The 13,588-nt window shown below is 37.9% G+C and overlaps 1 protein-coding gene and 1 long non-coding RNA gene across 3 annotated transcripts in view; one reads left to right on the top strand and one right to left on the bottom strand.

Annotated features, from left to right (window-relative positions):
• LOC128251577 (uncharacterized) overlaps positions 1–13,588 on the top strand; it is a 100,144-nt gene that overhangs the window by 72,312 nt on the left and 14,244 nt on the right. The gene's annotated exons all lie outside the window — the stretch shown is intronic.
• The window catches only part of LOC106875806 (early growth response protein 1-B), a 130,686-nt gene that overhangs the window by 103,447 nt on the left and 13,651 nt on the right, over positions 1–13,588 (bottom strand). The window contains exon 1 of one of the 2 annotated variants that reach the window (XM_052978409.1): positions 2,567–2,677. The exons of the other annotated variant lie outside the window; for it this stretch is intronic. Coding sequence (XP_052834369.1) covers positions 2,567–2,609 — 43 coding nt within the window. The 5' untranslated portion in view covers positions 2,610–2,677. Of the gene's footprint in view, positions 1–2,566; positions 2,678–13,588 lie in introns of those variants that run through there. 2 annotated transcript variants of the gene reach the window in all.

The raw sequence follows: 13,588 nt of genomic DNA, 5'->3' as shown, positions 1-13,588 counted from the left end.
ATATATATATATATATATATATATATATACATATATATAGACTTCTAGAATAAGTCCTGGGGTCGATTTGCTCGAGTAAAAGGTGGTGCTCCAGCATGGCCGCAGTCAAATAACTGAAACAAGTAAAAGAGTATATTTCTATATACATATATATCTATATAGAAGATGGGTCCAGTGTAATCCGTGGGTAGGAGAGGTGCAGCCGGAGGGTGTAGAGTTCACATATGCATATATATATATCTACATATATATACATATACACATATATATACTTATATACATACTTGTATATACATATATATATACATATTCATATATACATATATATATATACATATATATATATATATACATATATATTTATTTTTTTAATATATTTTATGTTATTTTTTTTATTTTGTCTGGGGCACTGTCATTTGTTGTTGCTACATAATTTTACTTCACGAATGCTTTTCAGGAATTGACATTTGGTGCATGAGAGAGTATGATGCAGCTTCCCTCATCTGCACTCCCTGCTGTGAAGTTGGTTCATCTGGGACACTTGACAGGAAATGGTTCAGCTTTATTTTGAAGACACCTACATCCACCCCATGCAGGTCTCTCAGGTCCTTTACTGAGCTGTGGACCTTTGAAGCCCAGGCTATTGCAGAATCTTGTTGTACATCTTGATGGCAAATTTGGAGTCCTTGGCACTATGCAGTGGCGTCCAGTTCTAGTATTTGTGCAATTCTCGATGCCAAAGTTTGGTACAAGTCCTTCCAGGATCTTCTAGATGTATATTATGGCATATCTTTCTTGCCTACACTCTAAAGAATAGAGTCTGAATCTCTTGAGTCTCTCCCAATAGCTTATATGCTGCATAAAGGCTATCTTCTTCTTGTAGCTTCATTGGATTGCCTCAAGTTCTGAGATTAATTTGACACTGGTTGGTGACCATAGCTGAGAAGTAATAGTCAAAGTGGCTAAGGACAAGTGTTCTCCAGAGGACCATCATGGTTTCCTGGTCTCTTGTTCTAAAAGTTCTAAGAATCCATTCAGTCAGCAGCCTGCATTTCATTGCCAATTTAGCAACATGAACATGAAAGGATGCATCATTACTCATGTAAATGCCCAGGTCTCACACTGACTGTGCCTCTGGGATCGCAATACATCCAGGTCCAGTATATTTCATGGGTATTGCATTTAGTTTTGCATGGAGATAGCAGAAGGCTTGAAACTTTTCAGCATTAAACTGCATGCTATTCTTTTCAGCTCACTTGTGTATTTCATCCAGCTCATATTGCATGTGCATAATGTCTTATATATATATATATAATTTTTTATTCTTTTACTTGTTTTAGGCATTTGGCTGGGCCATGCTGGAGCACTGCCTTTAGTCAAGCCAATCAACCCCAGGACTTATTCTTCGTAAGCCTAGTACTTAGTCTATCAGCTCTTTTGAGGGACTGCAACATTGCCCCCTTTATAAGAACAGAGGGGACAAAAGCAACTGCAATAACTACTGAGGCATCTCACTGTTAAGCATTGCTGGGAAGGTTTTTGCCCAAATGGCTCTAAACGGGATGCAGAAAATCAGAGAGGGTGTACCCCTAAATCTCAGTGTGATTTCAGATCAAAATGCTCCACCATTGATATGATCTTCTCTCTTCAACAGCTACAGGAGAAGTGCCAAGAGCAAAGGCAACCACTCTTTATCATCTTCATTGATCTCATAAAGGCTTTGACCTAGTCAATAGAGACAGCCTGTTCAAAATCCTTGCCAAGATTGGCTATCCTCCAAGACTCCTCAAGGTTGTCCAATCATTTCATGCAGACATGGAAGGCGTCGTTCAATTTGATGGCTCTTTTTCAGAGGCATTCAACGTATGTAATGCCATGAAACTGGGCTGTGTGCTTGCTCCCATCCTGTTTGGCATCTTCTTTGCAGTCGTACTGAAACATTCATTTGGGACATCAACTGGCGGTGTTTACCTCCACACCAGATCAAGCAGCAAACCATTTAGTCTGTTGAGGCTGAAAGCAAAATTCAGAGCACACCAGGTACTTGTCAGAGAAATGCTGTTTGTGGACACTGCAGTACTGACAGCACACTCTGAAGAGTAAATGCAGCACCTTGTGGACAAACTTTCTAAGCCCTGTCAGGAATTCAGTCTATCAATCTGAAGAAGACCAAGTAATGGGCTAAAGTTTCAAACACCTCACCACCATCAGCATCAACAACTACAAGCTGGAAGTAGTCCATCAATTCACCTATCTCAGCATTACCGTCACTGGACCCTGAGATCGACAGGTGAATCAGACCAGCATTAGCCACATTTGCCAAGCTCACAAAGAGAGTCTGGGAAAACATAAAACTGGCTGCAAACACCAAGATTGTTGTCTATAAGGTGTGTGTCCTTAGTACACTACTTTACATCAGTGAGACATGGAGCTTCTACTTCAGACAGGAGCAGCATCTCAACATCTTTCACCTTCATAATTTGAGATGCATCTTGTATATCAAGTGGACCAACCACATCACCAACACCAAAGTCCTCAACCAAGCCAAGATACCCAGCATACTCACCCTGCTCCAGCAGCATCGTTTGTGTTGGCTCGGTCATGTACATCACCTGCCCCAAAGAAGGATCCCAAAAGAGGAATTGGTCACTGGCACAAGAGCAGGAGGATGATCACATCTTTGTTTCAAGGACGCCAGGTAGAGGAATATGAAGTCACTTGATCTGGATGTCCTGAGATGGGAGGAGAATGTAAATGATTGCCCACACTGGAGACAAATACTGCAAAAGAAGATGAAGCAAGCGGAAGAAAATCAGGAACCTGCCACCAAAGAAAACCGCACTCAATGGAAGGAAAAACCAGTAGCACTGGCAGAGAGCTCCTTCAAATGTATGTGTGACTGCCACTCATGTGTGGGCCTGTACAGCCACAACAGACGCTGCACCACCATCAGCAGCTGACAATTTCTCTGGATGCAGATCCATGGCCTCTCCAGATCAGCTGATGCCTACAACTAATATACATATACACACACACACAAACACACACACACACACACACACACACACACACACACATATATATATATATATATATATATATAAATATAATGAACTCTCCCGTTGTTAGACAACGTATGAAGGTTCGACAATTTCCTACCAAACAACCACACAGATGATTTGTTTATAGTGATCAAATGTTTGTTTAAACATAAGCTCACTACCTCCATCAAATCAACATTACCTGTACCGGTGCAACAGGTGCCACATGTCAGATGCTGAAATGATCGCAGAGCAACGTGAAATGAAGTGCTTTGCTCAAGAACACAATGCAACACCCGGTCTGGGAATTGAACTCAATCTCACAATCGTGAGAGTGCAACACCATAACCACTAAGCCATGGGCTTCTTTCAGTTTCCATCAACCAAATTCACTCACAAGGCTATGGTTGACCTAGGCTATAGTAAAAGACACTCGCCCAAGGTGTCACATAGTAGGACTGAACCTGGAACCATGAGGTTGGGAAGCAAGCTTCTTAACACACAGCCATGCCTGCATACACACACACACACACACACACACACACATTTAATATTTTGGACTAATAGATATATGACGATTAGTGTGTTGATGTGTTGAGTAGAGCACTAGCACAGTTTGGGCTACCTGGTATAATCCAAAGTCAAGGTATATTTCCGTTGGATCTACTCCAGGAACTCCACAGTGTTAGTTGAAATAATAATAATTTATTAAGTAACCAGAAGATGGATTTGGTATTAATCTTTATTTTGTACAACAGTCATTTTGATCCATCCTGCTACTGTCCCATATGGGTGGGACTCTGTTCAACATGTGTTGCAACCATTTTGCAGTCTGTCTCATCAGGGACATCCATACATAAAGTTATGTCTCATTAAAGATCCAGACACGCATCTAACATGACAGCCAAAACTCAGGATCTTTAGCAAGACACAGCTTTATGTATGGATGTACCTGATGAGAACCAGACTCAAAATGGACACAGCACATGTCAAACGGAGTCCTACCCATACGTGACAGTAGCAGGATGAGTCGAAACAACCACTATACAAAAAAAAAAAGATTAATTCCAAATCCATCTTCTAGTTCCTTGAGAAATTATTATTATAAGATGGAGAGAGAGAGAGAGAGAGAGAGAGAGAGAGAGAGAGAGAGAGTCAACAGATGAGAGCCAGAGATGTCAATATAGAATACACTTTGTAGTGGTCAAATGATTTAAACTTGCACTCCAAAATCTCTACCAAGGACTAAGTCTGTGGGGTAGAGAGTGGCCATAAGAGGAATCCAGGTGAGCAGATATGAAGACAATGATGCAAAGAAACAAATGAAACCACTTGGGCTAGGTATACAAAATATACATACATATATACATGTAAATAGAGAGAAAACAAAGACTGAAAATATTCAGACAATGAATATTCATGTATAAGTATATAGATATTTATATATTAACAGAGCAAACTAACACACAGTACAAAGACACAGAATATTAAGGGGATAAAGTATGGTATTACAGGTCCAACAGCTGTTTCTGGGGGCTCAGAATTACTTGATAGTGTTGGCAGATGTAGTTCACAAAAAGTTGTCAAGGAGATGCAACTAGTAGTGGAAGCATATAAACATTAGGTAGATCTGGCCTCCATCTTCAGAGTGGAGAGATGAGTATCAAACATTTCAAATCATAATGCAGGAAGGTGTGGATGAAGAGGAAAGCAAACAGAAGTAAATGGAAGGAGGAAGTAGGTAGCTCAATGAGGGTGTGGTGAGATTTGAAACAAGGAAGGGCAAGTAGAGATAGGAAAATCAGATCAGGAAGTAGGAGGGGGTGAGTGATCAGTGTATTGAGAGAAGTAGAAGTGGAGAGTTGGGAAAGGACAAGACAGAGATATCATGTGGTTGGGTAGGCTGCAGGTATGGTGGGAAAAGAGATAGAGAAAGAGGCAATGGTACACAAAGAAAGATAATTTGGTAGTTTAGTGGGGAACAGAGTGGTCAATGTAAGGTGTGTAGAGAGAGCAATGTTAATGGATGAAGACTGGCTAACAAGTGAAAAGGTTCCAGGTACTAAGAAAAACAAAGTGGCATCAAGGGAGAGTAGTAGTAAGGGATGTGATGAAAAGAGGGATAATTTCAGGAGGAGATTGAGCAAAGTACCTTTCTGTACATTACATTCACACACGGTGGTTCCATAACTCAGTTTTGCTGAATTGGGCAAATTTTCTTAAGAACTGCTTATCACCAATCATCCTGGTACTTTAGCATCTCCTGAGGTCAGCCATCACCACATCATCTTTCACAACTTCCATCCACATTGTCATTGCCACTTCTTTATACAGCTGTCCTCACCCATACACATATGTCTATACCAGCACAGTCTTCTTTCTTGTACACATTTAATTCCTCTTATACCCAGTTTTTCTTTGAGCACATTTATACTCTGTTGTTCATACCCATTTACATTGCACAACCCTAATGTTCACTTCATTTCTTTTAAGTTTGCTCAAGACCTCAGCATTCAAGGTGCAGATTTTAAATTAACTATGCAGTATTGCAATTCTAATACCAGCATCATGCAATCTGCCCTTCACTCAGTAGGGAAAAAACCTTTGTGGTCAAGAGCAGTAGAGGCTGCCTGAAATTTCTCCAACCCATTCTTACTCTGGTTACTATACTTTTAAAACAACCACCACCCCTGCATTAGCAGGGGTGCTACCAACTACTTCTTGTGAGTCATCCAGGCATTCAAGGAAGTTTATTTTCAGTGTGTTCATATTATGTGCAGCTCCAGTTCATTTATCACATCATCTGTCACATACAGAGCTTATGTTTGCTATTAGTTTGCATGTGAATCCATCACTAGTCAACTTAGTAAATCCAAATTATACATGCAGAGCAATATATATAAGAAAAAAGTATAAATAATAGGCTTTATACATTTATTTGTGCATTGCAGACGTACAACTGTTTCTGATATGCACAGTTCAGTATACTCATGGTTCAGTATACTCATTCGATCAATTGAAAATATAGTGAACAACTGTTAGACTATTATCATCGTTGGAATCCAACACATCAACTGCCAAAGTCCCAAGTAAATGAAGATAGGAGAAGAGGAAAGAAAAAAGAGAGGAAGGAATTTGGTCATTGTTGCATCTATATGGAACTAGGTCACCAGTTTCTAGCTATCAGCCCTAAGCTATTGTTGCCCCTTACCATGGTTGAATAATATTAACATCTGCTATTGAAATTTGATACCCAACAACAACTTAAGTGGTCAGCTCTTGGCAAATTCCACAATGTTTTGGACATGGAAATTGCTTGGATAAAGTATAGGATATTTTACAGTAATTATTAGAGGTACTTGTCATGGATTAAAATAAATAAATAAATTGTAACATGTAAAGTCACAGTACCAAGACTACTTAAGCCTTATATATACAACTAGTAGTCATTAGTACTACTGGAATGGTATGCTAAGTTATTATTTGTAAGCAGGGTGGTATAATAAATTCCACAGGTGTTAAGTGAAGAGGATAAACCAGAGCAAAATAAAGTAAAACAAACATTAAAAAATATAATTAAGTAAAATAAACAGAATAAAATAAAATAAAATAAAAGGTAAAACTCTTGACTAACTAAGAATAAAATCAACATAGAAACTAGAAAAACTGTTACTGAATATGAAGGTAAGCTTTGAACTAAGAAAGGCCCAACAACTTCGATATCATCATGGGATCAAGTGACTACACTCAGGTGATGGATTTGGTGGGTATATTTATTTTAAGATACACAAGCAAGGAGTTCCCTGAATTGTGGGGTGTGGTGGGGGATTATACGGGGGCAATGCCCTATTTGCTATATGAAATTGTAGCAAAAGTAACACTGAAAAGTATAAGAAAAAAACTTACTAAATTTAGGATTTAGAAAATTTAAAGCTATACTCCATGTGCACTTTTAAACTAGCTCTTTTAGAAGGTTAATTGGGCATGTGGCCCAAAACTAAAAGGAGCATGACTATAATACATCTATAATGACTATATGCCCCGGTGGTGTTTGAACAGAGGTGAAGGACAGATGTGAATTAATTCTGTAATGCAATCATTCTATTGTTTCAGTCCCAAGTTGAATTCCAACTATCGGCCAATTTGTCCTAAAGTTCTTATTTCAATGAAGCAAATATCATTTATCTCCCCCTTGATCTCTGACATCATCTAACAAATGCCACCAAGTTGACATGAATCGGCCAAACTTTACCTGCTAGAAATAGCAACTCAAATGCTTTTAAATCACATCCCAATGCTGGATGTTCAAGAACCAAATGAAGGGCAGATTTTCAATCCCAGGATTAATCCCAATTCCAAAAAAGTATATGTTTATGTAGAGCAAGTGTAGGCTGAGATACAGGGATCCCAGACAAACAGAGAATCTCACTTTTATTATTATCTCTTTCTCTTTCTCCTTTACTTGTTTCAGTCATTTGACTGTGGCCATGCTGGAGCACTGCCTTTAGTCGAGCAAATCGACCCCAGGACTTATTCTATCAGTCTCTTTTGCCGAGCCGCTAAGTTACGGGGTCGTAAACACACCAGCATCAGTTGTCAAGCGATGTTGGGGGGACAAACACAGACACACAAACACACACACACACACACATACATATATATATATATATATATATATACATATATACGACGGGCTTCTTTCAGTTTCCGTCTACCAAATCCACTCACAAGGCTTTGGTCGGCCCAAGGCTTTAGTAGAAGACACTTGCCCAAGATGCCATGCAGTGGGACTGAACCCGGAACCATGTGGTTGGTAAGCAAGCAACTTACCACACAGCCACTCCTGCGCAGATATAGAAAGCAAACACAGTAAGGTAAATTATTTACATATTACACTCAACTTTAGTACTGGACTCATCATCCATGTCACAGACCAGACAAAGACCTTAAGTATGTCAGCCACATCTCAAATCATCCAAGAAGCATTATAAACTCCATTGTCAAGGGGGTATCAATAAGAATATCTAAACTCTCAGCAAGCAAAGATATCTTTAAAAAGAACAAGAGCTATTGTAATGTAGCCCTGGTGGAAGCAGCTTACAGTGAAAAAATTAAATACATCTCAAATAGCGATCTGGTCAGGGAAACTAATGTTACAAATTGGACAAGTTTTAACTGTGGTGACTACCATAGCAATAGAAATTAAAATTCCAGGACAAGTGGTAAAAGATATAATAAGAAATCTAATCATAACAAGCATGGTATGGTTGGTTCAAGAGACACAGTAACACTCTCAACAAATGAAAAATTAGATGGGCAAAGTGAACGTAATTGTATGACATCTCAAAGGAATATGTGTTCAAATAAATCTGTGGATAATTCTAAACCACCCACCAAATATGATAGGTCTAAAATTAAAAATGGAAACTGGAGGATGATAACAAGTGTGGTAATAGGGACAGCCATAATAGTCAAAATAGCATAGCTCATGATGAGAGTAGACCAACCAAAGAGGAAATAAGAAAGAGGAATAGAGGGGAATGTAGTATCTCTAAAAATAAGAGATAAATCAAAACAAGTAGTCTGGTATAATGCTCCCTTTGGGGCCCAAATCACCACTAGCATTCAAAATATAGTAGTAATTGCCAACAGCATCCAAAACATTGTGGAATTTGCCAAAAACTGGCCACTAAAGAAGTTGTTGGGCATCAAATTTCAATACCAGATGTTAATACTATTCAACTATGGTAAGGGTCAACAATAGCTTAGGGCTGATGGCTAGAAATAGTGGAAAACGTCAAGGGAAAAGGGTGTAAGAGTTTTATTGTGTCTGGGGACCCTTTAACCAGTGATATACAAATTCATGCCTATTGATATTACATGATTTTTATAGGTTATCCTCATGTTAAATTGTGGTTTCCAAGGATTCTACAAACCCAATACAACAATAAAGGATTTATACCACATTGATTAGCTATCAAGAATATACCTACACTGCCTAATAACCTATATATTTGGATGCTCCTAGAAAAATTCAAAGATTAGGCGAGATGGATGCACTGGAAGGCTCTATATTTTGAGCTGACACCACTGCCACAGAATGTTATGACTTAAAGGCATGCAAATTTCCTGCTAGAGCAAAATATTAAGCTCCTTTTGAAGCTTACCTTCTAGACATAGTAGCTAACATTAAATTTCATAAGTACTGTAACACTTTCCAGATTAAACTTAAAACTGATATTAGAATAATTAAAAACTCTAAAAATAAGGTTTGAAGCAAGACCTAGAATAGAATCACAAATTCTGTTTTCTCAGTTACCAGGTCTGTACAATGCATAGATCACACTCAAGTCATACAGTCTGTCCTGATTATCAACCAATCAGCTTGTAGATATATCATGCCATAGCATCAGATCCTATGCCCTTTTCTTGTGCTTATCTTAGTATCAAGATAAAAGCCCACCAAGAACTACCACAGAAATTGAGATAGAGTTACGGAGAACAAACACCTTCACTTCTTGCCAAGCAATACTAAATTTTCCTTGGTTGAACCCAGCTAGAAATTAAAGGAATATTTCTTGTATAATGAGCCAACTCCTTTTCTACCATTCGAACTTAACTCAAATTTAATTGGGATCTTTCTGATTTGGCGGGCGCCATTCTTTATTTATGTTTTATTTAGTGTGTTTTCTACTGAAACACTTTAAAACTTCGTATACTTGTATATTTTGTCTTACAGAACAGAGAAAAATTTTTATATTTAAAGTTATTTCATGTTAAAAGTTGTCATATTTCGGTAATTTCAACCAATCACTGATGTCTATTGAGGTGAAAACAATTACTGCTGTGGTTTCTCAACATCACGGTGTGGCGGTGTAATGGGATCTTTTCCCTTGAATAAAATTAGTGCTGTTGTTTGTCAACAACAACTATCGGCGGTAGTGTTATTTATGACACCATTCGTGCGTTTGTACTGGTTTTAGCTTTAGGGTATTAGGGTTAGGGTTTGGGTTTTAGAGTTAGGGTTTTAGGGTTAGGGTTAGGGTTAGGGTTAGGGTTAGGGTTATGAGTATTTTTGCCAAATTTGGTTAAAATCTGTTTAATACACCACCACAAATTTTTCACCAAATTTGGCAAAAATACTCATAACCCTAACCCTGACCTTAATTCTAAAACCCGAACCCTAAAGCCCTAACTCTAAAACCCGAACCCTAACCCTAAAACCCTAAAGCTAAAACCAGTACAAACGCACGAACGATGTCATAAATAACAGTACCGCCGATAGTTGTTTTTGACAAACAGCGGCACTAATTTTATTCAAGGGAAAGATCCCATTACACCGCTAGAACGTGTTGTTTACATTCCACAGCAGTAATTGTTTTCACCTCAATAGACGTCAGTAATTGGTTGAAATTACCGAAATACGACAATTTTAACACGTAATAACTTTAAAAAGATAAAATTTTCTCAATAACACTAAGAGTAAAAGATGTTTTATATGACACATTCTACCAGTGTCCCATGTTTGGAAGTGTTTCGTTAAGAAAACAAGTGGTGCTCGCCAAATCAGAAAGATCCCTTAATTGTTATACATATTTGTTACACTGTTACACTGTATATTTGTTACACTAATCATTGTTATGTATATTTGTTACACTGAAGATCATTTCTGATCTCCTACATCTCTAACAGTAGCGATTAGAAATGTATTGGATCATCGCATAAATAATGCATTTTTTCCTATTTCTCTTTTTATTTTTCAAAATTAAGATAAACAAAGTTCATTTTTAATCTAAAATATATTCTCCTTCATTATAATGCTCTTCCATCTATCTGGTAGATTTGCAAGGACCCTCTTCCAAAATTCACTTGTCCATGATGAAAAATACTCCTCCAGTACTGTTTTGACCTCATCTACAGAGTTCATATGTTTTCTGTTCAAATGATTTTGAAAACTATGAAATATGATAATCAGATGGGGCAATGTCTGGCGAATATGGTGGTGCGGCATCGTTTCCCATTCAAACTACTCCAGCCCTTGGAATGTCATCTTCACTGTATGTGGCCAAGCATTATCCAGATGGAAGAACACCTTTCGTCTTGAAACTAAAGATCGTGGTCTTTTTTCTAGTGCTGACTTAAGCCGCTCAAGCTGCTTGCAGTAGATCTCCTTTGTTATCGTTTGGTTTGGGTTTAAAAGTTCAAAGTGGACTAAAACTTTCATATCCCACCCCAAACAGATAACAACAACTTAAGTAGGTGAAGACCTTCTTTAGCCTGGGGTGTTGGTGTTTCTCCTTTCCCTACACACTGTTTTCAGCACTTGATATTTTATAGAAAACCCATTTCTCATCACCATTCACTATTCAGTCCAAAAAAGGTTCATTCGTGTGACATGACAGCAAAGAAGAGTGCACATTCACTCTCTGCATGTGATTAGACTTGGAAACGTTTTGAGGAACCCATTGACCCTATTTGCTGACTTTTCTGATGGCACACAAGTATTGATGAATGGTTGAACAACCAAATCCAAGCTTCTCTGCTAGTTCCTCAACAGTTATGATGAGATTTTGTTCCACTAGGGTGTGCAGGACGTCCATGTCAAGCTCTACAGATCTTCCAGGACAAGGCTCGCCTTCTAGGTTGTAGTTCCTGGCTCGGAATTTCTGGAACCACCGTTGACATGGCTTATGCTCATTGTCTGATCCCCATATACTGTATTAATATTCCTTGCACTTTTTGTTGTGTTGTTGCCTTTATTGAACTCATAAAGCAAAATATGCAGAATATGCTCCTTTGTTACTTCAATTATAGCTTTGAAAAAATAACTTAAAATTGAACTGCACCCTTCAAAACTTGCACTAAGAATAAGGCCATGGTAAAATTATTACTTCCTTTTATAGCAAGTTGATGCAGTTTATCTCATCCCCCTCAGACTTTTAGTTCATGCAATTAAAAACCATATTATTTATGGGATGACCCAATATATAAACGTGTTAAATAAAACTTACAATTAAAATATACTATTATGTTCATGTCTGTGAATTGGTGACAACATGCCATTTCAGTGCGATAGATTCATTTTTTTCTCTTTAGACTAATAACTTATATAAAGTTAGGAATGATAGATATGATATGCTGTGATGTAATAGTATCTTTGGTAAATATAAGGGAACACTAATAGCTATAATGACAATGATGAGGTTAAACTTCATGCAATATGTAATAAAATTGAAGATAGGATAAAATATTTAGCTAAAAAGGAAGTCTTTATAATTTTAAATGATCACAAACCCAACTTTTCAAATAAGCCCACCTGTAGTCATATAGATCTCATTAGGACAGAAGTAGGTTTAGTCACCAAAAAAAGTATTTTAAAATATTTACCCACTGCAACAGTGGATAAAAAACAATACTGCTTTAGACTGGTATAAAAATATAAAGGATAAGTCAACAGCTTAGACTTTTACCTTTCCGTATCAAGACCCTTGCTAAATAAAGCAATTGAGCTCACCAGAAAATACATTGACAAACAGAAGTTGAGTTAATCATACATGCACATGAAACCCTCCTCTTTAGCAAGTGTTCAGCTTGGGTGAAGACATCTGAATCCAACTAATTGTCGGCATAGTGATGGGTTCATATAACAGTGCTGACACGTGTTCTAATTGTGCCTTTTACACTAGATAACCTGAAAATTAAGTTCTCATCGCATGATATTAGTTTATACAAAGATGATGGATTATGCATATCCCTCTAGAAAAAAACCCTCAAAAGCACAAATCTCAAAATCACAGTTGCTACAAATCTCACTAAAGTTGCTTCCCAGGACATAAAATTAAACACTTACAAGCCCTACCATAAATCAAATGAAAAACTTAGGTACATTCACAAACAATCTTGCCATCCCCTTATCTTCTTTAAAAAAAAAAGAAACTTAAAGCTAACATTAGTAGGTCTCTAACCTCTCTTTTTCTAAAGAAATTTTCAATAAGGCAGTCACCTCATCCTGCCCCACTCACCCAACCCAAGCCTCGCTTATTCTCGCCCCACCCCAATATCCCTTGAGGGCATGTCCCGACATCTCTGGCATCATCTCTCTTACAATCACATTTTTTACCTTACTCTCCAACTGCGGTATCCATGTATCTACTCTACAGCAAGGGACCTAAATCTGTCCCCTCTATACCCTAAATCTTTCAAATGGCACAAAGTCACATCCCTCAATACTATTTCCCCACTCCCAGCTGAAGTTTTCTGTCTTGCAAGGTACTTGGTGAGCCTATCAGTGCTGGTGTCATGTAAAAAGCATAGTGTTGGTGTCGTGTAAAGGCACACAATACACTCTGTAAAGTGGTTGGCATCAGGAAGGGCATCCAGCAGTAGAACCCATGCCAAAACAAACTATGGAACCTAGTGCAGCTTCTGGCCTTGACAGCTCTTGTCAAACTCTTCAACCCATGATAACATGCAAAACAGGCATTAAATAACAATGACGATATTTGACATATATATATATATGTACACACACACACACACACACACAC

Source organism: Octopus bimaculoides, chromosome 2, assembly GCF_001194135.2.
Source record: "Octopus bimaculoides isolate UCB-OBI-ISO-001 chromosome 2, ASM119413v2, whole genome shotgun sequence".
Taxonomy (NCBI): Eukaryota; Metazoa; Mollusca; class Cephalopoda; order Octopoda; family Octopodidae; genus Octopus; species Octopus bimaculoides.
The sequence above is the reverse complement of the archived record's forward strand: the minus strand, read 5'-3'. Positions and strand labels throughout refer to the sequence as shown.